This window comes from Camelina sativa, chromosome 12 (genome assembly GCF_030686135.1).
Source record: "Camelina sativa cultivar CO46 ecotype springtype chromosome 12, ASM3068613v1".
Taxonomy (NCBI): domain Eukaryota; kingdom Viridiplantae; phylum Streptophyta; class Magnoliopsida; order Brassicales; family Brassicaceae; genus Camelina; species Camelina sativa.
Window position 1 is genome coordinate 11,155,992 of NC_141891.1, and position 23,528 is coordinate 11,179,519.

The 23,528-nt window shown below is 33.8% G+C and overlaps 5 protein-coding genes across 5 annotated transcripts; 1 reads left to right on the forward strand and 4 right to left on the reverse strand.

The window, feature by feature from the left end:
• Nucleotides 1-1,664: 1,664 nt before the first annotated feature.
• On the reverse strand, nt 1,665-8,555 carry LOC104731355 (uncharacterized). The gene is made up of 20 exons (XM_010450699.2): nt 7,724-8,555; nt 7,123-7,591; nt 6,944-7,029; nt 6,731-6,844; nt 6,451-6,639; nt 6,289-6,354; nt 6,042-6,095; nt 5,767-5,892; nt 5,529-5,645; nt 5,216-5,323; nt 4,985-5,111; nt 4,581-4,718; nt 4,166-4,342; nt 3,804-4,084; nt 3,319-3,496; nt 3,002-3,231; nt 2,704-2,893; nt 2,407-2,632; nt 2,162-2,317; nt 1,665-2,024 (listed from the first exon to the last, which is right to left on the reverse strand). The coding sequence occupies exons 1-20, from the start codon at nt 8,432-8,434 to the stop codon at nt 1,928-1,930; spliced, it is 3,840 nt and encodes a 1,279-aa protein (XP_010449001.1). The 5' UTR covers nt 8,435-8,555; the 3' UTR covers nt 1,665-1,927.
• Nucleotides 8,556-8,758: 203 nt separating this feature from the next.
• LOC104731357 (derlin-2.1) lies at nt 8,759-10,759 on the forward strand. Its single transcript, XM_010450701.3, has 6 exons — nt 8,759-9,084; nt 9,326-9,425; nt 9,702-9,916; nt 10,015-10,098; nt 10,188-10,241; nt 10,341-10,759. The coding sequence occupies exons 1-6, from the start codon at nt 8,986-8,988 to the stop codon at nt 10,521-10,523; spliced, it is 735 nt and encodes a 244-aa protein (XP_010449003.1). The 5' UTR covers nt 8,759-8,985; the 3' UTR covers nt 10,524-10,759.
• LOC104731356 (GPN-loop GTPase QQT2) lies at nt 10,695-13,087 on the reverse strand. Its single transcript, XM_087479815.1, has 7 exons — nt 12,946-13,087; nt 12,466-12,529; nt 12,249-12,369; nt 11,902-12,128; nt 11,497-11,787; nt 11,207-11,412; nt 10,695-11,129 (listed from the first exon to the last, which is right to left on the reverse strand). Exons 2-7 carry the CDS (start codon nt 12,493-12,495, stop codon nt 10,871-10,873), a joined length of 1,134 nt encoding a protein of 377 aa, XP_087335941.1. The 5' UTR covers nt 12,496-12,529; nt 12,946-13,087; the 3' UTR covers nt 10,695-10,870.
• Nucleotides 13,088-14,479: 1,392 nt separating this feature from the next.
• LOC104731358 (tobamovirus multiplication protein 1) lies at nt 14,480-17,519 on the reverse strand. The gene is made up of 11 exons (XM_010450702.3): nt 16,878-17,519; nt 16,445-16,535; nt 16,301-16,353; nt 16,102-16,194; nt 15,945-16,016; nt 15,717-15,789; nt 15,551-15,596; nt 15,407-15,470; nt 15,188-15,241; nt 15,009-15,086; nt 14,480-14,923 (listed from the first exon to the last, which is right to left on the reverse strand). The coding sequence occupies exons 1-11, from the start codon at nt 17,037-17,039 to the stop codon at nt 14,831-14,833; spliced, it is 879 nt and encodes a 292-aa protein (XP_010449004.1). The 5' UTR covers nt 17,040-17,519; the 3' UTR covers nt 14,480-14,830.
• Nucleotides 17,520-21,677: 4,158 nt separating this feature from the next.
• On the reverse strand, nt 21,678-22,269 carry LOC104731359 (uncharacterized). The gene has a single exon (XM_010450703.3). The coding sequence runs from the start codon at nt 22,178-22,180 to the stop codon at nt 21,827-21,829; it is 354 nt and encodes a 117-aa protein (XP_010449005.1). The 5' UTR covers nt 22,181-22,269; the 3' UTR covers nt 21,678-21,826.
• Between the last annotated feature and the right edge of the window lie 1,259 nt (nt 22,270-23,528).

The window sequence follows — 23,528 nt, forward strand, 5'->3', positions numbered from 1 at the left end:
AATATAAGATTTGTTTCTAATTAGTTTTATTATACTTTTAGGCTTTCAGTCTTTCACATATTAAAAACTGATTATAAATGCAATATTTTTTATGATTTATGACTCTAAACTATAAGTATTTGCATTTTTTTATAAAGCAAATTTTTTTCTTATAAATTTGAATAACAAGGAACAAAGGGAATATGATTCTAGGTGTAACATTTCTTTTTTTTTTATCGGTAAATGATTTTCTAGTATTTCTTATTGCATTACACTCTTTTAAGTGTTATGTTTTCCAATTGCTTAAAAAATATTATGGAGATAAGTATCCAAATGTACTAAACTATCTTCTTTAATTTCATAATCTAGCAAAATAGATATTAATCACCATTATTTCTAATCTTTAAACATGTATCATTTCACTTATTTAAAAACAATTAATATCTTTTTCATATGATTGAGACAACTAATCATATATCGCCTTACACTTATATTGATGAATGCCATTTTTAGATCTGGATTCATGTAAGTAACATTACTTCATCAAACATATTTTGTGCAACATGTCAAAAGAATAAAATGCCATTTGTCACTTTTCAAACCATGATATTGGAAATCTTACATTATTAATCCCTCTGTATCACTATACAGTAAAATCTCTATAAATTAATAATGTTGGGACCATGAAAATCTATTAATTTATATAGGTTTTAATTTCTCGATAAATTAATAATTATTAATTTAGAGAGAGACTTTCCTAATTTGGTAAAAGAAAATTAAAAATAAGATTTAATCTTTATAACTAATATTTTTATAAAATCAGTACAATAAAAATAACAATTATCATGTTTTGAAAATAGCACTCAAATATTTTTATAAAGTAAAAATATTAAAAATGAACTCTAATAAAGATTAATGTGTAGATATATACATATATTTATATAATTTTATATAATTATTAATTTATATTATTGATGGGACCATATATTTACAAAGGATCTTCAAAAAAAATATTATCTTATTATATTATCGAATAGTGTCCAAAATTATACTAGTCCCAACTTGAGACCGAAGAAATTTATTAACTTATAGAGATTATTAATTTACCGAGTATTAATTTATAGAGGTTCTACTGTAGATGGTTTTTTCTTAGAATTTTTTTTTATATCACAAACATTGATATATTTTTATCAATTAATGGTAGAAAATTATAAATTTCAAAATTTATTAATTGAGAATTTAAAATTTTTCTGAATTACTATTGGTTAATAATTATGAGAATATGTTTTTATGAATAATAATTGATTTATTGCTAAACATTAAATATTTTCATAATTTATGTGAAAAACTTAAAAAATTATCTATTCTAAAACATTGAAAGTATATAAGATTGTTTTTTATTAAATATAATTTGAAAAATCTGGAGAAGTGCTGCTATGTATGTCTCTTCAATAAAGCAGATGGTTTGGATGTGGGAGTTCCACTTCTTGACAGCTATTACCCTTATGGTTGATCAGAACGGACCACAAGCTCGCATATCTCGAAGTGTCACAATTGTGATACTCTGTTCATATTGTTAAACCAAATCTATAGCTTTCGGATCGTTCTCGTAAGTGTAAAGTCCAAATATTTTTAATTTTTCATATTAAATAAATCTCTTGTTATGTCGTAAAGTGGGAATCACATTTTCTTCATGAATCTTCTGGAAATCCGATTCATGTGAAAGTCATATAAAACATGAATCATTAATCTCTTACAATAGACATATAGACAAACGAAATGAAGCTCAAGAAGAAGTTCTCATGTAGAGTTCTGAGATCAGCACGGTTTCTTGTCTAAAGCTAAAAAAGTAATTACAGATTCAAACTAAACAGAGAAGAGTTGTGTCATTGCACTGATCAATGCAAGTCAAACAACAAAAACACAAGCGAGTCTGAAACCAAACCAACTAAATCATCTTCTGGTTTATAATAAGCTTCAGAAGCTCAGTAGCTTCTTTTAATCTTCTCTCACTCTTTTCTTTATCAGTCTGACCCTTGACGTTCCTGAAATCGCACAGAATATATTTCAATTAAGGCATGTTTGATTCATGCTTTCTTATTTGGGTTTAACCTAAACTTCAGGATAATAGAGTAAACATTCACGTCAATTAATAAAGCGGGAAAGGAAAAAAAAAACCAACCGTTTCTCCATGTTTGCCTTACGTGTTAGCTCCTCAACTAAGGCGTGTAACCGTTTTACCAATGCAGGAAGCTTTCGAACTGCTTCTACGCCTTTATGGCTATTGCACATCTTCTTCAGAACGTCTGATGCAACGAAATATGCTTCTTCTTTGTTTCTGAAAAGGAAATAAACAGTGCAAACGTGAGAAAAATGTCAAATCTTCTCTCTAAGATTAGAGTTTCATCTTGAGTACAAAATGAAGACCTGAGTAGTTCCCAGAAGATTGTCTGAATGGATCCTTTTGTATCAATTAGCTCATCTGCCATTTGTGGATAACGAGCAAGGTGACTCAAAGTTGATAGTGCATGTTTTGAAACTTCTTGATCAGGGATGCTTCTGCTTGCAGACCGGATCATTGTTAGCAACTTGTCTATAGCTCCAGCTTCCACAAGCTCTTCACAACATTTTTCAGAGTATTTTGTTGCCGAATCTGTAGAGGAAACATGTTATAGTCTGTTGTACATGGTTCTGTACGTAAACAAATGAAGCTGAAAAACTCACCCAAAGTTTCACAAATGTGAAGAATGTTGTGGACCTTTTTCATGATCAGTAGTTCCGAAAGCGCAGAAAGAAGCTTGTTTATCAACCGTTTCTTGTCATCTATGTTTGCTGCAGAAGTTTGCATTCTTACTCTCAGATTCAGAACTTGAGCCTTTGAGGCTTTGCGTGTGAGATAACCTCTCCAGTGTGACTGAGAGATTCAAGGGTAAATGAACTTGTTAATTTTAGCTAAAAAGAAAGCTCATTTTTACTGAAAGTGAAGGAAATTAGATGAAAGTTAGCTTTGGCCATTTCTTACTTGAATCATGACAATGTAATGTCTTTCCACATAAGTTCTTCGCCTGGCAAGTAGACCTCGAATATGACTCTGTATTAAGACTGCTGATTTTCTTCTCATTTTCTGTGAATGGAGAAACCTCCACCAACGCTGCACTTTAATGACAGAATGTAGCAGTTTTGTCATCCCAACGCTCTGTTGTGGAACTCTTAAAGTGCCTTCGTCAGTTTTTGGATAGAGAGAAGAAGCTCCTGCGATAATTCAATTTGAGTAACCATCAGTATATTGAAGAAAGGATAATTCCATCCACAAAACATATATGCAATCAGCTTAATCACCTTGAAGCCTGCTTCGAACAATTTGTCCTCTAACGAGCCGCTGAACCTCCGTGGCTACATGCTTGTAACGATAAAATGCCACCATGCAGTTAAATTTTCGGATAGCACTCTGCATGCATATCGTTGCTTCTCTCTGAAGATAAAACTTCCTTCTCGTCAACCAACCACGGCAGTATCTCTACATTTAGATGCAGGAAGTTAATAAAGTAGAGCACACACTGAAGCAGCAATCAGAGATACGGATTCTCAATCAAGAGAAACCTCAATCAAACAGAAAGGCTAATGAGACAGGAAAATGAAATATCAAAGGCAGACAAAAAGAAGAGACAAAGAGGAAACGAAAGCTGGATGATGAAACAAAATTAGGACAAGCAGCTGGTAACAAAAAAACTATAACTTTTCTATAGCTAGACGTAATGATCAACTGAGAACTGAATAATGGTCAGTTCCATAAGCAAAACATCATACGACCTGAATAAACTTACTTGAATAAGTATGGAAGAAAACTTGTACGTCCAATTCTTTCTGCGTGTGATCCATCCACGAACATAAGCTTGGATGGTTATGGAAGAGAGAACTTTTTCTTTATAGCTCCTCCAAGCTAGTTGAATTTGTAATGCTGCTTTCAGCTTATGATGAAGGTTGCTCTGATGATTCCTTACAGCTTTTTGAATGACAGAAACGGATTTTCTCAACTTGATGAAGCGACTTCGTTCCACAATGAACTTGACATATCTAGCTACAGGTTCTAAGTTGACTGATCTTTCTGCAGGAATTAAAAAACTTTCATCAGGGAGTAACTTTTTGATCTGTCAATGGAAATGAATTCACACAAACAAATAATTACCTGATAAATGTAATGTAACTTCATCAACAGTGAATTTTTCAAGAACTGTTATATGTTTCAGTGACAACCATGTCCGAACAGCAGCTTGTAAGAAGCAGATTGCTCTCATCTTCTTTTTAAAGTTTCGGCGTGCATGAAGTCCCCTAAGATTCGATTGTATGACCACTACTGCGATTTCTGTAAGAAAGAGGTATGTTGAAAACTTGAAATCAAATAATGGGTAGATTCCAATATTCAGTACTCTATCTACCAACTACCAAGAAAAAGAAAATATTTAAATAAATACAAAATCAAATATAATGATACAATCAAGTGCCATCTACAAGAGTTAGATCATAAAAAGGCGATGGATATCGAAAGCAGGCTTATCAAATATAATGATACAATCAAGTGCCATCTATTGAACTTGAATTACCTCGTTGGGAATCTGTAGTGCATTTGGTAGACAAGGTGTCTTGCAGAGTATAGCTACTAGCTTTTCCAACAGAATTTTGGTTTTGGCTGGCCATATCCTGCCACCAGGCTTTGATTGCCTGGAACTTTTTACTAGCATCTACAATAGCATCACACTTTTGACATCAATTCCAGTCATACATATATGTTATCACCACGCATACTTGCTTCATTCAACCAATTGTAAGAAGCTTAAGACTCTATAAGAAACTAGGGTGACAGCTATCAGAAACGAAAAAGATAATAAAATGAGATATAAAGACTGCAAACCACTGATAGACTTGCAAACATCAAAATAATCAGGTCCAGATCCTCATTTCTAAGATCATATACTTTTGAAAATGTAAGAAAGAGATGAATGGGAACCTTCTCCATTTTCTATGTCCGGTTCCTCAATTCTAAGTACTTCAGAGCTGCTGCAACTGATGCGTGAATATCTCTTCTCCTGAGCTTGACAGCTCGAGCACAGTAACTTATGAAAGTTCAGTTGCTCCTGAGAAAAGAAGGGTTTTTTAAGATATCATGTAACTATAAAATCTAACTGCCATCTAGAAAATTAAACAACGAAAGCCACATTTTGTGGTAATAGAGCAATACCAAATTCTCCTTGACGATCAGCTTTGATGATAGGAAACCCAACAATATAATCACACTTTGGTTGCTAACTACTGCATTATGTTCCAGTAGGTCACCAATCTGTAGAACCTATAGAGATAAAAACTATTGTCAGGAAATTGATAGCACAATTGTAACGCCATACATAAATAATATGGTAGCCTAACTGAAGCTAACGTCTAGTGGAAAAGTATCAAAGGGAAAAGTTGTAACATTTTCATATCTCTTGTAATCTTTTTTTCTTCAGGAGAAACTTGAGAATAACAGCTATACATTCACAGGCTGAAATTATTACCTCAGGAAAACTTCCCAAAAGTGCTGTCAACTTTTGCGACAGTATAAAATTTTGAACTGCATCATGGTAATCGGTATTGGACATTACTGATTGAGTGCCTTTTTGACCACCACGATCCTGAATATAAATATTTATTCAGAAAATATAGCATTGTTTGTATTATAAGATACGTGAAGAGAAATGGCCTAGGTAAACTTCGATGCATTGAACCGGATTTCGAGTTAAGAACATTTCATACCTCTTTGTGAAAACAAGGACAGCAAACTTCTTGACGAAAATAGTAGTCAAGCAAGAACCAAATCCCCTTTCCATCAACCAATGATGCAAAGCTTTCTAACATGAAGTCATTCTTCCTGGTAATTGACTGAGTGAAGAATGCAAGACATGCAAGTATTGTACATGGTTAGACATATATAACATAGGGAAAGAAAGCACCCACAGGTTGAATGAAAAGACCCACTAAGAATATCATAGTAAGGAAAGTAATACGAATACGCTGATATAATAAGCTACCTTGATCCAGTTCAAGAGCATTTCCAGAGGAGTAGACATGGTAATTTGATCATTCTGAAAAGAAACCCAAAAGAGAACTAATTGAAGAGAGAGAGAGAAAAATAGTGTAACTTGAGAAGTGTCACCATTATAGATCTGATTGAGAGTCTTCTAGTTGAAGCTACATATAAATTCAAAATAACTAACAATGGCTAGAAACTGGATAGAATTACCAGAACCAAGGAAATCAAGCGAGCCTTAGACTTACCTGTTCCATCCCCTGGACTTTGTGGATTTCCTCCGTCAAGAGTCTCCCATTGATCAGAAGAGGCAGCTGTCCAGTTCAAAGAGTATACATAATCAATGAAAATCCGACGACACTTGCAGCAATCCACCAAAAACTGGGCAAAGAATAACAAGAGACACTCACCTGCAAATGTACAAAAATGTTCCATAGCAGCGAAATAGTGAGCTCTCTGTCACCATCTGCAACATCTTCTTCAGTTATCATCATTCCTTCGTCGTCTTTTAACGAAACACCAGCATCCTTTAGATATTGAAGTGCAATTCTACAATTGGCCAAGTTCTTCTTTCGACTGTCGGACGGAACTACCATTTTCTGTTGGATCAAAAGCCTCATACGATAAAACTCACTCCCTAAATAAGACATAACTGAAAGTTCTTAATTAAAAATCAATTTAAAGACAAACCATGAGGATAGATGGATCATGAAGAAGTAGTTGAATGGCTCTGCAGAGTCGCACGCCATCTTGGAGGTCACCAAACAGTTCTCTCACTTTAAATTCATATTCAACTAGAGGAGACTGCAAGATCCATTCCAGTTATTGAAGTTAGTGATAGATCATACACTTAGCATTTAGCAACCGAGATGTCATATGCATTGACTCTTAACTGAAAATTACCTGCTGATAAGGTATTTTGTACCCTATAATCACTAGATGTGCTAGGAGATTCCCTTCTCCATGCATTACATCAGAGGACAAGAATTCTATGTTCAAAGCAGAAGATAGAAAATTAGCTGCATCAAACACGAGAGAGTAAAGAAAACTGACAAACAAAACAGCAAAATCTAAGAAAATACCAGATATAAGTTGGTGGCTAGACTTTATGCTAGATTTCCCCGAGAACATGAGGGGTGAGCCACCATCTATTCCATCAATGCCATACTTGAGTGAAAGGCAGCTTTGAGATTTAGCTCTATCAATTACAAGGACGAGCAACAGAATCCTCTTCAAAATCACGGTTCCAAGGGCTTCATAGTACCCTGGTCTGTATAAACCCTCAACCATCTTGTTATAGGCATAGGCTCTAGCAAGGCCATCATGGGAAAAGAACTGCTTATTAATTACCATCTTCAAGAATGCCATTTCTTGATCTGTTTTAACTTCACAGTCAGACATAAAGGAATCACCGCCAAAGATGATATATAACCCTAAACGAAGCCAAACTTGGTTATAGCACATCAGTGCCTTGATAGCCTTCTCCTTGAGTCCAAAATCAGTTACAAGAGGGCATTGTGGTTTCATTTTTATCCTCCCTTCATCAATATTCTGAAACAAGAAACAAAAATGAACCAAGTTAACTATCCTAAACAACAACAAAAAAATAGCCAACAAACACTATAAAATCAATGTCCAACACAACCCAAAGCAAAAAAACACAGTCTTTATAAATGATTTTACCTTGGTAACACGAGTCATGACATCAAAAATCTCCTTGCAACTTCCCAAACTCAAGTGAAATTGCATTCTTTGCTTCAAATCATCAAAACTACAAACATCTCTTAAAGATTCCCTCAGGGTAGAGTACTTAGAACCAGTCAAGGAAGAGCCAATCTCTGAACTTTTCTCACCACACCAACCTAAATTCCTCAGCCTTTTGGGGCTTCGCCACATTGTATCCACTCCCACACCTTTACCATTACCTAAAGCCTCGCCACTATCTCTCTTCCCCTTACATAAACTCCCTAGGCTACCAACACCAGAGCCATCTTCGAACGGAGCGCAACCGCAAGTTTCTGGGTTCTCAAACAAGAAATTGAGCCAAACAGTAAGTGATTTCGCAAGAGATCTGAGACTCTTCTCTTTCGTCAACTCAGCCTTGCGTGAAGACTGCGATTGCTGAAGTTCAAACGCCCTAAGCCGCCTCGAAGAAGCCGCGACCTTAGACCTAGAAGGAACCATGGAAGGGCGGCGGAGGTTAGAAGACGACGATTTTGGGGTTTGCTTAGATGCAGTGAAGAAATGCGGATACGGAGATTTGCTGAAACCCGAATTCACAACGGAAGAACGCCGCGGCGTTTTGAAATTGGATATGTCATTTAGTAACGACGATGACGGCGGAGGATTACGTGACCGCACCGGTGAAGCGCACGGCGGTTCATTTTCACTCATCGGTGAACAAGTATCGGAGATTCGTTAGAGAGAGAGATTGAGAGAGAGAGAGAGAGAAAGAGTCCGTTGCTCAAATTGAGTTTTTGAATTTGAAATTTTGAGAAGACGACGACTAGGTATCAAATAAAAAATAAAAATAAAATAATATAATATTGGAAAAGCTTGCCACTTTAGTCTATCAATATGAACGTCATGCCGTTTTAAACATTTGGAAACGTCACGATTGTTTATTAAACTTAGTAGAGACGCTTGCGTCAGGAACTTATTTTGATTGGTACGTGTAAACTACGCGCTGTTTTATTCGTTGATTTATTGTCACACAACAGATAAACATCTCGGAAAAGAAAAAATTAAAGAGCAAAGCTTTTACGAGAGAGTCGCTTTCGATAATTCAATTTCCAAGCTTTAACGTAGAGAGGTGATTTCGTTTCAACGTAGACGCTTCTATCCGATTCGATTTGGGTTTCGTTTGGTTTGTGTCGTTAAATTGCTGGGTGATTGAAATCGAATAGAGTGTGATTGAGAGAGGTAGGGAGGAGGAGGAGGGGATAATGGCTCAAGCTGTAGAAGAATGGTACAAACAGATGCCGATTATAACCCGGTCGTATCTCACGGCCGCTGTAGTCACCACCGTCGGGTGTTCCCTCGAGGTTTGAAAGTTTTCTAGCTCGTTATTTAAGCCTTTTAGTTTGTGCTCTGATTGATCTGATTAGTTTTTTGCTTTTGAAAAAAACAAATTGAATCTTTGTGGTTTATGTATGTGTGGATTGTTTTGGTTTTGAAATAAAAGGTCGTTCTTTATTGGAATTGGGGAGCTGAGTGATGTGTTATGGTTTATGTTCTTTGTTTTGGTTTTGTTTTTGTTAACGTTGTGTGGAACATTTTATGCAGATTATATCTCCTTATAATCTCTACCTTAATCCTACCCTTGTGGTGAAGCAATACCAGTTCTGGCGCCTCGTTACGAATTTTCTTTATTTCCGGAAGATGGGTAATTTATCTTCAACTCTTGAGTTGTATTCATTATTAGTAATTGAGTTGTACTTCGTAGAAGTGTCTGCCAGTTTCTATCTTTGGCACAGTTATGTTTCTAGCTATAGATAAGGTCTAGCTACGACTTGTTGACATGTTTTTTGAGTCTTTGTTCGATTGATACTGCTCCCTGACTTTCTAATTAAAACCTTGAGATCTTTAGGACTTTGCTGCTCCCTGTATGGATTCATTTCCTTTGTAAGTTGACTTGCTTTTTTCTGTCAATCTTGTGCAGATTTGGACTTTTTGTTCCACATGTTCTTTCTTGCTAGATACTGCAAACTCCTCGAAGAAAACTCCTTCAGGGGAAAGACAGCTGATTTCCTTTACATGCTCCTATTTGGGGCAACTGTTCTAACTGGTATTGTTCTCATTGGTGGAATGATACCTTATTTGTCCGTCTCCTTCTCCAAAATCATCTTCCTCAGCAATTCGCTGACTTTCATGATGGTAAGTGGTAACTTCTATCTTTCGATTTCCAAACTAATTCAGTATTGGTTTAATATTCATCTCAAAGACCATCTTGACATTTTTCCTCTGTTCTGCAGGTCTATGTATGGAGTAAACAAAATCCTTACATCCACATGAGTTTCCTTGGTCTTTTCACTTTTACAGCAGCGTATTTACCATGGGTGAGTTGGACTTTCGTATTTTCTTCTCAGAGTTCCCTAACAAGATCGATAATCTAAATAGCCTCTTTCACCAATTTCTGAAATTGCAGGTGCTTCTTGGATTCTCTATCCTTGTTGGTGCAAGTGCATGGGGGGATTTTCTGGTACGGAATATCTCCTAATTCAGTTTCAACCATTTTGTAATCCCTCTCTCTCTCTCTTTCTGTATATCCTCATCCTTAAGCTTTATATCCAACCTACAGGGAATGATAGCAGGTCATGCATACTACTTTTTGGCGTTTGTGTATCCACGAATGACGGCTCGGCATCCTTTGAAAACTCCATCCTTCCTCAAAGCCCTGTTCGCCGATGAACCTGTGGTGATTGCACGGCCAGAAGATGTGAGGTTTGCTCATGTGCCTTTTGATGAAATCCACCAAGACTGAAATTCCATCTTCTACAAAATCAGCCACACGCACCTTGACCTTTGTAGTTAAAAGGGCATCCTCTAGTGACCTTTGTAGTTGTGGATAATGTGGAAACGAGAGTGTTGGTTCTGATTTTTCCTTAGTTTTCTGTTTGATTTTCATGTCTGATACAAGTCTTTTTCCCCCTTGTGCATATGAACGCAAATTGTGTATACAAAAAGCCTTCAAAAAAGTTCTAGTTTACATAAGTTTTAGTCATTGGATGTTTTGTTCAACTACACAACTGGGACAACAAGGAAACGACGCAAACAAAGCCAGTTAAAGCGAATTGACAAAGTCTGAAAGATTATGTCTCTGAGTTTTATTCATAGGTAGTAACGATGCATCTCTTCATCTTCATCATCCTCATCTATGGCATCATCACTGTCATCTTCAACTTGAAAGTCCTCATCAGACTCTTCTAGCATCATCTTCTCTGCTGCATCTTTGTCTTTCAGACCAGTGTTTAAAACCACAGTCCCTCCCTGAGAACTCTCCATATCCTTTCTTAGTTTCTCCATTTCATGTTTCTTTCGTTCTTCTTCCAAATGCTCCTTCTCCGACATTCTCTTGTCAAGATCAGCCCTGAAGTAAAACTCGAATCATAAGCACAGAACTTGCAGACAAGAGAGGGTGAATTAAAGAGAAGGGTGTATCATTACTTGTAAGTATCCATGTATTCCTGAGAACTTGCTTCAATGGCTTTGAAGAAATCATCCATTCCAGCACCAGAGATAGCAGAAACACCAACAGATCTTATATTACGGTAGAACTCATAGAGTGAAAGGGAGAGACTGTTAGCTAAGGTGGACGTGTATGAATTATCAGTCTGTATTGCTGCTTGGAACACCTCAAAATCTTCCATCCACTGCTTAAACCAAACCCGATACCACATGATTAGAGAGAGTATAACAACAATAAAAAAGAACGTAGACAGTTAAAGAAAGATCACCTCTAACGCAAACTTGTGATCTGCAACATCGGTTTTGTTGAAAGCCAAGATGAGAGGCAACCGAGTCTTGTAGAGAATGCTACAAGCATAGAGCATGTTACTCATAAAAGTCATTGGGCTTGTGGAACGTGGAGTATCAACAACATAGGTGACAACAGTGGGGAAGGTCGAAGCGAAAGCTTCAGTGATAATAGCCCCAGAAGCAGACCATGTAAAGATTTCAATCTGACCAGGAGTATCAACAAGGACATAATCAAGCTGGTCTGCACGTTTCTCAATCACAGAGACGACCTAAAACAAGTAGCAAACAAAGACAGAGCAATCAAGAGAAGGAAAACCGAGAGAACCACCATCAAGTGAGACTGGAATCATAATTTGGACTCTAATTCTGGAGGCCTTTTTTACCTCGTCGAATTTTGTAGCAAACAAGTTGAGTGAAGTGAGAATCCCACCATTAGGCCCCAAATTGTACTGCTTCATAACTTCCTTGTACTTGACAGTGTCTCTAATATCGATGTTGGCACCAAATGGTAGACACATAACAGCAGGATCAAGGTTCACCACATAGCCACGGCTCTTTGAATCAAAGGTATGGCAGACCAAACGATGAAGGAAGCTTGTTTTTCCACTACCTGAGCACATAACCAACAAAAACCTCCTATCAAAAACTGTTTTGAAGTCCCTTAACAAGAAACTCAGAAACCAACATAGTGAATTTTTTCAAGACCATTGCATTAATCAATATAATATACCTGCCATTCCAACAACAATGATAATGACAGGCTTCTTCTTGAAATTAGAGGATGAACTCCCCGCACTAACACGAAGCTTGTCCAATGAGTCAACCAGCTTCTGATTCTCTTCAACAGTGTCCTTTCAAATTAATAAACACCCATTAAACAACTTCAGTTTCACAGGTTCTCTAAATCAGTACAAGTGACATTAGAGTGACAGAGATGAAGTAATCACCTGTTCACTAGAAGACTCCATGGGATCCATGAGTTGCAAAATGCTTGTTCTTGTATGATCTCAACTGCCCAAAAAACACCATTTTCAGTTTCATCATCCCAATATTCTTCTTTATAAATTCTTTATACCACAGCAAACTCAAAAGCTAGAGAAGCAATAGGTGGTGAGTCACGGACAGAAGCAATTTTCACAAACCTAGCAAACCCCGAAAACACCACAATTTTTCAAGTTTCTAAGTTACGATTTTAGTCTATTCATTATAAAATTTCAAGTTTCCTGCTCAAAGTATTCCAGAAAACGCAAAGAGCAGATACAAATTGGAACTAGAGTTGATTCGATTATACAGAGATCGTAGCCTACAAACTTTATACGAAAATATCCGTCTTTTTTACAGGTTAAGAAACCAACGAAACTCCAGGAATTAAAAAACGAGAGAATCAAGAGGAAGACGAAGACGAGAACGAGAGAGAGAGAAAAGACCTCTGCCTCAGTCGTCGTCGTCGTCGTCTCTAGGAACAACAACAGAGTTTAGGGCTTTTGATTTGTGCTGTGTTCTCTCTCTCTCTCACTGTAAAAATCACACATATTAATGGGAGAGAGAGAGACCATCTTTGGAAAAGCCAGGTCCGAAAACAGAGACCTTTGGGCTTTGGTCAATTGCGATGGCCAGTTTTAAAAATCAGGTCCAAGGCCCAATACGTTTTTTTATGCGGTAAAAGATTTTCTTTTACTAAAGGCGTTGAAATCCAAGTATATTTGCTGATATAATATTCTATTTATAATAAACTTTTACTATTTTAATAAATATCACAATTTATAATTATTATTTGTAATGTTATAAATATAAACATCATTTCCTTAAAAACTGATATACATCTTAACAAATAATTTTTTTATTACCAAATTATCTTACCTAATTATCTAATGTTTTCACAATATTAACAAATTTATCAATGTAAAAAATATACAGAATAAAAAAAAATCTAGATATATTCAATAAATTAAATAGGTAATATATATTTGTTAATGATATATAGACCTGTTGCTGCAAACAATCAACAAGATATAATGTATGTTACTTGTTAATTTGTACGATTTTGTTTCAGATTTGACTAAATTAAAGGAGTTTTGCTTTTAAAGAAATTTAGATTTAAGATTTGTTTTATTTTGTATGATATGATTTGAAATCAGACTTAGACGTGAAAAAATATACCACTAGAGAAAAAGTTGTTCAAAAATACTATTTTTGTATGTTCTTTTATATATCTTATAAACGTTATAAGAATCTATCAAATCTTGTATACATCTTATTTCATGTGTTATAAATTATAAAATTATAAATATTTTAATTGTATGTTATTTTTAAAAAAGTTTACAAATACCTCTTTTGTAATATTTTTAAATAGATAAAAATAGTGATACTTTTTTAAAAAAATGGTGTTTTTGTTATTCTACTTTCCATACAGAAAAATAATCTCATTAGTCCAAACCATCTGCTTTATTCGATAGAGCTACATAGCAGCACTTCTCCAAATATTCCAAATCATTTAAACCTCCAAAAGAGTGAATAGCTCGAGGTGTGTCTTATTATAAATGAAAGATCGGGACTTTTTCATATCCAAATATCAAAAGGAAAAGCCACTCTTGTCGAACTTGCATAGATTGTTTTTATTTAGACTATGTAATTTGTGAACAATTTTGGTAAGGGTTTGGAACACATGTTTTTGATTTACATAAAATATATATATTTACATAACCTTTTTTCAACAATTACTACATGTTATTTTCAAGTGAGGGGTTAAATTTAGAATGTCAAAATTATATGATGAGATGATTTAAAATTTAAAGATATAAAAAATTATTCAAATTGTATATATAAAATAAAGTTCAACGGTGGTGCTCTAACACAAGTAATCTAATCAAAACATCAAACCAGTTCTAAATTTTATATTTTTTTTTTCTTTTTGGTTGCTTAAATTGATAATTGACAAAAACAAAAAATAATACACAAAACTGACAAAAGTATAACATTTGTTTATTTTTCACCCAACAGAACATAACAATCAAACATGCTCAACAAATGTTTTGAGCCTCTTCTTTGTACTTGAGACCAGATTTTCCAAAGTAGCAGAAGAGCATATATAAACTTAAACAGACATAATAATAATTAGAAAAACTACCAAGCAAAAGTCAAGGCGGAAAGGGCTAACAACTAAAGCTGTAAAATCATTTTGATCGTGCATTCCAAAAACTCACGCAGATTCCAACTCCGATTTCTTTCTTCACCCTTAGATATTTTCCCAATTTTCTCTTTTGCTCTCTTAAACATCATCAGCCTCGCCCATGTGGTCGTTCAGATAAAGGTCTACTGGATTGGATGGTATTGATCTGATACTCTCTTTGGAGGTAGCTTTCGGAGAATGAAAAGGACTAGTGCCGATGGAAGTACTTCAACCACCTGTTGTTTATTTGGTCCAGTTAATGAAGAAACAGAAAATAGAGATTACAAGATGGAGAATTAATGAAGGTGTAGTTTTATTTACCATATAGTAGATTAAATTCAGAACTGGATGATCAAGAACATCAAGTGTTAAATCCTTGTCAAAAGCTGATACAGCCACCTAAAGTTTACATGGAAAACATTAAGACACTCATCACAGCATGCCTAAAATAACTGACAGATAAAAGATTTCATTATTTTAGGTTCTATCTCAGAGCTTACCACAATGCATCTTATGAGGAAACAGGTGAAGCATATGGCTGTCACAGATCCAACCTGCAATTAAAACCATTTTAATTACAAAAAAGGCCAATCAATGATAAGCAATGAATTTGAAGGCTAAGAAAAAGTCTGCGTTCAAAGTTCTATGGAACTAGAGTAAGACGAATAACTAATTACACAAGCACAATCATACGCATACATATATATAAATTTGAATACCTCATGGAGTTTCTTCCTTCTTCCTTTTGACTCGATAGGGAACCTTCTTAGCATGAAAAACAATCTATACCATACAAAAAAACATTAAAGCCATCGAAGTAGACATTTTGATAGAGAGCCATGTGGAATAACAAAAACACATACCTTCCTCCGTACAGCAAGAAGCCTAATGCGGCAATGAAAGACACAACTAGAAGAAGAAGAAGAAAATAACCAATAAAAAGGTCAATACATAGTTTAGATGGAGTATTATATATAGATTAGCAGTAACGGTTTCAGTAAAACTTGCTTGACCAGACAAAGAACCTACCTGCGATAAATATCTTTCCAACCAACTCCACAGTGCTGTTATCATTTACCCAGATGTATGCCCAGATACCAATCTGATAGAGACATCAGTTACATGTCAAACTTATTCTTACATCTTTTGACTCACCGGAAATGTCTACAGAGGTGACTAAGGTCACACAGATTCTTAAGTAACTACAACCTATAATTATGAAAAGAAATGAAACAATAATAAGAATCAGACATGAACCTGAGCCAAATATACAGCCACATTGACTGAAATATAGGTTATCCGCAGCTTATCCGTTGGCAAGCTTCTTGCCTGCACATCAGTGGCAACAACATATGTATTCAGCTGGATACTTCAAAAGAGAGTCGACACACATCAAGATTTTCTTTTTAGGTACCTGGTGATATATCTCTGCCCAAAACAGCACAAGCAGCGTGTATGCCGAGAAAAAGAGAAGGCCTGGAAGATCCAATAGTACCCAGCAAAGAGCCTGCATTACCTCACAGCAATCAGCAAACTTAAAAGATGCACTCCATCGATTTTAAAACAAACATACTGTACATTAAACCAGAGTAAAGTTGGGAGAACATTCTCACCTTGGGATGCACAAGGAATACTTGCATGTGGAATCCAAATAGAACCGCACGAACTGCACACAACAGAGAGAAAGTCAAACAAAACCATAATCCAAAAGGTGCAGACAAAAACAACACAAATCAATGTATCAAATAGATAATCACCTCCATTGACGACAAAGTTCATAAGATGAAACACCTTCTGAGTAGTCCAACCATATTCAGGCACTCTCATTTGGATCCTTATCAGTTGAACCTATCAATCATAATCCCATTTTTAAAAAAATTATTAGAAATTTGCAACACATCGCAAAACCTAACAGGTGAAAAAACACAGCCAACTAAACCAAAACCCAGAAATAAAGTATAGAACAAATCATCCAACTACACAATGAGTACTTCAAGTTCCGTGACTTTAGATAGAAAACGATGTTTCAACAACAAAGGTTCGCCATTTCCAAAGAATCAGATTGTTAACAGAAAAGGAAAGATAGGTCAAACACGCAAAGGAATTGATCTATAACCTCAAAATTAACCCTTTAAAAAAAAAACTAATTCGCTCCCAAAATTAAACCAGTGATTAAGAGGAAACACATACAAGAGCAACGGCGGAAACAAGAGCATAAGCACCACAGAGAGCGAAAAAGATCCCATCTTGCCACTGAGTTGACTCGTTAACATCATCCCACCAGCTCGTAAACGCCGTCGTTAAAATTCCAGCCATCTCCGCCGGCATCATCAACAGACCCGAATCCGTCATTCTCCTCCTCGATATCAGCTATTATTCCGATTAGACTTCCCCAGGAGAGAAGAATCCAAAATCCGCCGAATCGAACCCCCAGGTACGGTTTGAAACCCTAATCTCTCTCAGCTCTTCAGAATCCGAGAGAGGTGAACAAAGAGATGGGGATGAGTTATTTGAATATCTGCAACTCCACCACAGGTCAGGTCAGATGGCAGAGAGAGAGAGAGATGAAGAGGAAGAGGAAGATCTAACGGTTGAGAATGATGCGATCTTTTCGATACAGTAAAGACTCTGCTTTTTGTTGCTTCTGGCTTGTTCCCTCACACGTCCTCTGAATATATCATTTACATCATTTCGTGTCGCCCCAAAAAGTTTTTTTTTTTTTTTTTGACGAAGTAAAAAGTAAAAAAAAAAACGTTGAAAAGAAGAAGTAAATGATGATGATATAAAATTATATATATCTCCAAATAATAAGAAAAAGTTTTATCATTTTTGGATTCAGATTTGTTGAATTTTTATATCCATGTTTTGTTGCTATTAAAATTAGGTAAACATGTTTTCTACTGTTATTAACAATATGGTACTAAGATATTCACATTTTATACCAAGTTAAACCAAATTTTATCCAATATCAGGGATGTAAATGAGAAAGAATAAAAGAATGATATCCATTACTTTCATATTTTTAAATATTTCTCTAATTTAATTTCTCATCATAGAATGATACATAAACTAATTATGTATTTCCATATAAATGTATTATAGACATATTTTAGATTTAACTTAATTGTAATTTATGGTATTTCTCATACAAAGTAACAAATCAATACAATAAAAATTGAATGTGTTATGACACCTCAACTTTTTAGTTGAAAAAGAAGTTGACACATCAGTTAAAACAGTTAGCCAATCAAATTATAAGGATTAATACAGCTCAATATTTTTATCCAATAATAATCTTTCGCCATTCCACATCATTCCTACTTATTTCCGTTATGGGTTCAGCCCAATTATAATAGTGTCCAAGAAAAACAGTAAAAGAACCCTAATTAACCTATGTATGCAACTGAGGAAGGTGACGATTAAGGGACACGAGGTTTTGTAAACATCTTAGTTACGTATTATTTGTAATCTAACATCATTTTGGCAGTTTATTTTATTATAAATAACAATCCGCACTATGTGCAGAATAAATAGTTAATAAATAATTTTATTGTAATTTATATATACAAAATCTATAATATTTATCGGTAAAATTTTTTTTTTTTATTTGAGTATATAAAATTCTTGTATAATAATTAAGATTAACTTATGCAAATTATTATAATATGAATTTTATATTATCTCATCATATGAATCAAAAGTTCTTGAAATTTTATGGAAATGTAAGTAAGTGATTCAATTAAGTTATAAAAATAAAAGAATTAAATTTTGGGTGTCATTTAAAAAAAAAAGACAGTGGTATGTAAATAGAAATACTATTAAAAACTTAGGACAAATAAAAAAATCATTTTTCGAGTTTTGTGAGCGCAACATGTCAGTTTTTTTTTTGTTTTTGTGAGAAAACTTAGACATATAACGGATATGAACTAAACTAGAGTAATCTCTCAAGCGTGATTGGAGGATAAACTCTCTTTCTGAAGCATACATAAACTAGAATAAATTAGTTACATATTATCAAACAAAAATTCTCATATGTCTATCTTATTGATTATGCATTTACTATGTGATTCATTTTCACAGTGATGATTGCAGTGTTTGAATTTTGGCGTGTGATAACAAAGGTTCATTGCCTCTCAAAATTTACATATAATAACACCAGTGACAAATTAAACAATGTTTAAGATCCAAAACCAAATGTTTTAATTTAAGAAAACTAAATCATCTATAACTTTTAAAATAACTTTGAAAATTAACATAATTCTTATAAATGTTGTATACAGTTTAACATAAGTATAATATTTAAATAATAACACAAAACCAAACTAAAGTAAAAATATGTCTATTTACTTTGATATATGTGGACTTGTTGTAAAAAAAAAGGTAATTTACAAAAGGAAACAAACAAATATAACGTAACAACAACACAAACTATATAAACTTAGATTATTAAATTCGTAAACTACCAAAAATACACCACAAAGTAACACTACACTAATATCTCCAATAATAATAGGAGAACAAAAAAACAGAGCATATAGAGTTAAGCCAATTATACGAGTAAATGATTGTAATAACGAATACTACGGAGTTACAAACCATTGTAGGTTTTTCGGTTCATTTTTATATCTTAGTATTGTGTAAATCATAATATTCATGATTAATATAATTCCAAAAAATTTAAAATCATACTTTGAATATTAAATGTATTTCAAAATGTAAAGAATAACATCTCGTGGCATTGCGCGGGTCTAACCTAGTAACAATTAGTATATATGTAGAAGTATATATATGATTTGGAATTTTGGAGATATATCAAAACGTGATTAATTGTGCATGTATTTACAGACTTTTGACATTTTAAGTCTTTAAACAACCACACGAATGGACGTAAAACCAATAAAATTAAAATTAAAACAGAAAGAATATTGTTTGGTCGTCAACACCAAGTCTTCTTCTCTTTTGCATTTTGCAAGCTGAAAGATAAGAAAAAAAATAATGTGAAAGAGTTATGTTGAGGGGTTTTAAACAAATGTTTGAACCAGAGAGCCATTTAAGCTCTAGAAGGCTATCTCGAACTCATTGGCACCAGCTTTTTGGTAGGTTTGTCTGTTTTTTTAACTTAACTTTTCAGGGTTTTACCATATGTCAATAATCTATATATCTTTATATTTTCAAATCGTGTAACACATGCCATAAAATATTGTTTTATATAACAAAGGTGAATTCGGTAGGCGGCTTGACCGTGTTTGAGTCTTTGAGACGTGTTGATGATCATACTTGATATATCAAGAATTATGTAGACAAAGAAAACGTGTGCACGTAGAAGGCTATATGATGTTCATAAAATAAATGCTGAATACTGTATTCGATAATCATTACAACAAAGGAAACGAACAAAAACGAATTAATTAAAGAGGCTAATGAAAGAACGTACTCCCTCCATTTCAAAATATAGGATGTTTTAAGCAAATCACGCAGATTAAGAAGACTTTATTTTTAATAAGTTCAACCAATCAGAAACAATACTGCATAATATAAACTACTAAACTAATCTAAAAGTTGCATTGAAATTTGAAAACATCATATATTATAAAACAATAAACTTCTCTAAAACATCCTATATTTTGAAACGGAGGGAATATTATATTACACAGAATTCTAATAAAGTATAGGTGTATATAATAAACAAAGATTCAATGATTTTGATTTTGACCGTGCATGTGGGATGTGGCTGCATCATTTTCCACCTCACAATTCCTTAGAACAAGACAAATCTTTCGCATCCCAAAGACAGCCATGCCAATAGATTGTTTTCAAGACCACCACACCGCAAACTACGGCTATCTTATTGTGTAGAGACAGCGAGAACTCTGTCGTACATATGAACGTGTGAAGATTATGAAGTTTCCAGCAATAAAAGATCTCTTAATCGTAGCAATGGTTCTTCTCTCTTGTATTGAGCTCCAGAAGCTTCAGTTGAACACGTTAACTCAAGACCACATATTCAAGAAATTCATTAGCCAAATTCAAGGACAAATTAATAAATCTTTCATTAGAGAGTGATCCATAATTTGAGTTGTGTGTTCTCAAACTCAAGTTGACTGAACGTCCAAACACAGTTTTAGACCAAAAAATACAACCCACATTTGGTGTTAAAATCAACAAAATTTATTGAATACAAATGCAATATTAGACCATCTTCAACCATGAACAACTCATTCAAATTTTTAAAAATTAAATATTTAATATTTTATTAATAAAATAAGATTTAACCAATAAGAAAGAGAGAAAAGAAGAGCAATGTTGCTCAGTCAGTTCTTAAAGTACTTTAAGAAGAAATTTTTTTTAGTTTCTTTTTCCTCGATTATGCATTTTTAATATTTTTTAATTTTTTAATTAAAAACAACCCTCAACCAAACACCAGTGGAGATGCCCTTACGACCGAGAAGTAAATTCATTGTAGATTTATAATCTTACATCAGCTAGTTTATGTCTTTTGATATAGTTTGCAATAAAATGAAGTTGTAACTTTTCAAGGTGTTTCAAAAGTTGAAACTGTAATGAGCTCAAATAAATCTTCTGAACTAAAACTGGCTACCAAATATAGAAAGTTAAATTACATTAGCCCCACAATTTCCCTAGAAACAATGAGTTCAAATAGTTCAATAGTAAGGATATTGGTAATTTTTTTTTTTTTGGCAATATAAGGATATTGGTAAATGTATGACACGGATCGAACAAGATTATATGAATCGTCATCGACTAACTTAAGGATTTTCGACATTTTCCCCGAAGTTAAAAGGCGTTTGAATTTTGCCACATAGGATTCATACGTACATTTCAACGATATACCGAGAGGATTTGCGTTTGAACCGGGAATATAACCGAATCTATATGTTTGTATATAGACCGGGCTGGAACCGAACCAACTTTAGCATCAAACATAACTTTTTTTTCTTTCTTTTTTCTCATTTCAAAAGTTCGAATATATATACTAAAAAAAAAAGTTCGAATATATGCTCATCGGCATTGTAAAATGTAACAAATTCACACATAATTTAAATTTGAATATATATTTTTTTTAAAAAGAGTTTATAAAGATCTCTTTACCGTAAATCCACAATAAATAATTTACTCCTCTACACACGCAAACTCTTGTCATGATCACTCTTCAAGATCTTATAGTTGAAACCCGGAACTCGATTCTCACCGGAAACCTCCACAACCGAACACATACTCGGCAGAAACTTGCCACTGCCACCACGACTCTGCCGCTTCTTCTTTCTCCAGTTGGCTTTAGAGAACCAAGAACTCAGCCGTGATGATGAGAGATCTCTTCTTTGATGAGATTTTTTGGTGTTTTCTTTGGAAATCCCCCTCCGTGGATCGAACTGAGTTTCTTTACATGTATTGGAGTTTTTGAAGTAGTCAATTTCTTTACGCACAAGCGATCCTATAGTTCCTCGTGTACCTATGGCGATTGGAGCAGCCATTGATAGCTAGAGAGAGTTTTGTGAGCAGCTTCTGCGGTGTATTATGAAGCTAAAGTAATAGAAAAATGTATGTCTCCTTTTTTATATGATGGCTTTGGTTGGTGTTGGTCATCATCCCTTTCTTTATCTATTTAGATGATTTATTTTCATAATTCAGCTAATCCAACGTTTTTTTTTTCAAATACAATGGATCGATCCTATACGACGTACGTAATTTTCTAATACAATGTACGTACGCTTCTTAAACTACGATTTTATTATTCTGGAGTGTCACATATTTTGGAATTTTTAGACATATTTACGTATTTTACTATTACAAAAAACAAAATTTGGAAGATTTGAGGATTTTAAGCTGATAGAGATGTTGTTGCAAAAGGAACAACACAATGATGCTCTCTATATAAATAGAAGGTTGTTGGAGAAATGACAAAATATGATTCGGTTGATAAAAATTACATAAAACTAGGGAAAATTAGAAATAAAGGATCACTAAAAAAAAATTGTCCATATGCACCTTTTCTTGAAAATGGTCATTTTTACCTAAAATATCCATAGAAATTGAAAACCTCACATTTAACAAGTTTTAAAATGTGAAATATAGGAATATGAGTAGATATACAATAATAGAGGTAATATTATTTTTTCAAAAAAAAAAAAAATGTATAAGTTTGTTTTTTTATGGATAAAATTTGATATAAAAAATTTAGAAAACTATTTTAAATTAAATGTTCTAACACCCCAACTTGTTTTGAGAAAAGCCATTATACACAAATCTGACCTTTTCTTTAACATTTTAAATCATGATTGTTTAATTCAATTACTTTTCCTACTATCATGCCGTGGATTAATTTTAATTTTTCACTTAAATTAGCATGTTTCTCCTTTTACCCTAAAGTCAGGGAACATAATAATTTCAATTAATCCCACTAAAACTAGAGAGACTGCATGAGTTTTATTAGTAATCATAATTTTAAAAGAAGTATACACATTCTGTATATTACATATCTTCTTTCTTCTTTTTTTTTTTTTTTTTTTTTTTTTTTTTTTTTTTTTAATTCAAACTTTTTAAGGTGTTTGATATTTCATATTTCATCTCATATCTCACTCCTAATCAATTACATTAACCCTGAGATTCTCTTTTCTATTCCTTTCTTGGTTTATTTGTTGAGTTTTTTTTTTTTTTCATTTTTTTTGCTTTGCTTAAGTTAAGATTGTTATAAAAATCATCTCTTGTTTAAGGTTAGATCAAGCAGCTTTGTACATTCCGAATGTATAGAGTCTTTGCAAATTTATGGTTCGATATTAATTAAATAGAGACAAGTACTACATCACTGGACATGACTTAAAA

Coding starts and splice junctions, on each gene's coding strand:
- LOC104731355 (XM_010450699.2), bottom strand. CDS start 8,434: ATGAGTGAAAATGAACCGCCGTGCGCTTCACCGGTGCGGTCACGTAAT. Junction 7,030..7,122: donor TAGCCACCAACTTATATCTG/GTATTTTCTTAG, acceptor CTTTGAACATAG/AATTCTTGTCCTCTGATGTA. Junction 4,719..4,984: donor GGACATAGAAAATGGAGAAG/GTTCCCATTCAT, acceptor ATGCTATTGTAG/ATGCTAGTAAAAAGTTCCAG.
- LOC104731357 (XM_010450701.3), top strand. CDS start 8,986: ATGGCTCAAGCTGTAGAAGAATGGTACAAACAGATGCCGATTATAACC. Junction 9,917..10,014: donor ATTCGCTGACTTTCATGATG/GTAAGTGGTAAC, acceptor TCTGTTCTGCAG/GTCTATGTATGGAGTAAACA. Junction 10,242..10,340: donor GTGCATGGGGGGATTTTCTG/GTACGGAATATC, acceptor TCCAACCTACAG/GGAATGATAGCAGGTCATGC.
- LOC104731356 (XM_087479815.1), bottom strand. CDS start 12,495: ATGGATCCCATGGAGTCTTCTAGTGAACAG. Junction 12,370..12,465: donor TGGAGTCTTCTAGTGAACAG/GTGATTACTTCA, acceptor TTAATTTGAAAG/GACACTGTTGAAGAGAATCA. Junction 12,129..12,248: donor CATTGTTGTTGGAATGGCAG/GTATATTATATT, acceptor TTATGTGCTCAG/GTAGTGGAAAAACAAGCTTC.
- LOC104731358 (XM_010450702.3), bottom strand. CDS start 17,039: ATGACGGATTCGGGTCTGTTGATGATGCCGGCGGAGATGGCTGGAATT. Junction 15,597..15,716: donor TGGAAAGATATTTATCGCAG/GTAGGTTCTTTG, acceptor TTCTTCTTCTAG/TTGTGTCTTTCATTGCCGCA. Junction 15,471..15,550: donor TTCTTGCTGTACGGAGGAAG/GTATGTGTTTTT, acceptor TGTATGGTATAG/ATTGTTTTTCATGCTAAGAA.
- LOC104731359 (XM_010450703.3), bottom strand. CDS start 22,180: ATGGCTGCTCCAATCGCCATAGGTACACGAGGAACTATAGGATCGCTT.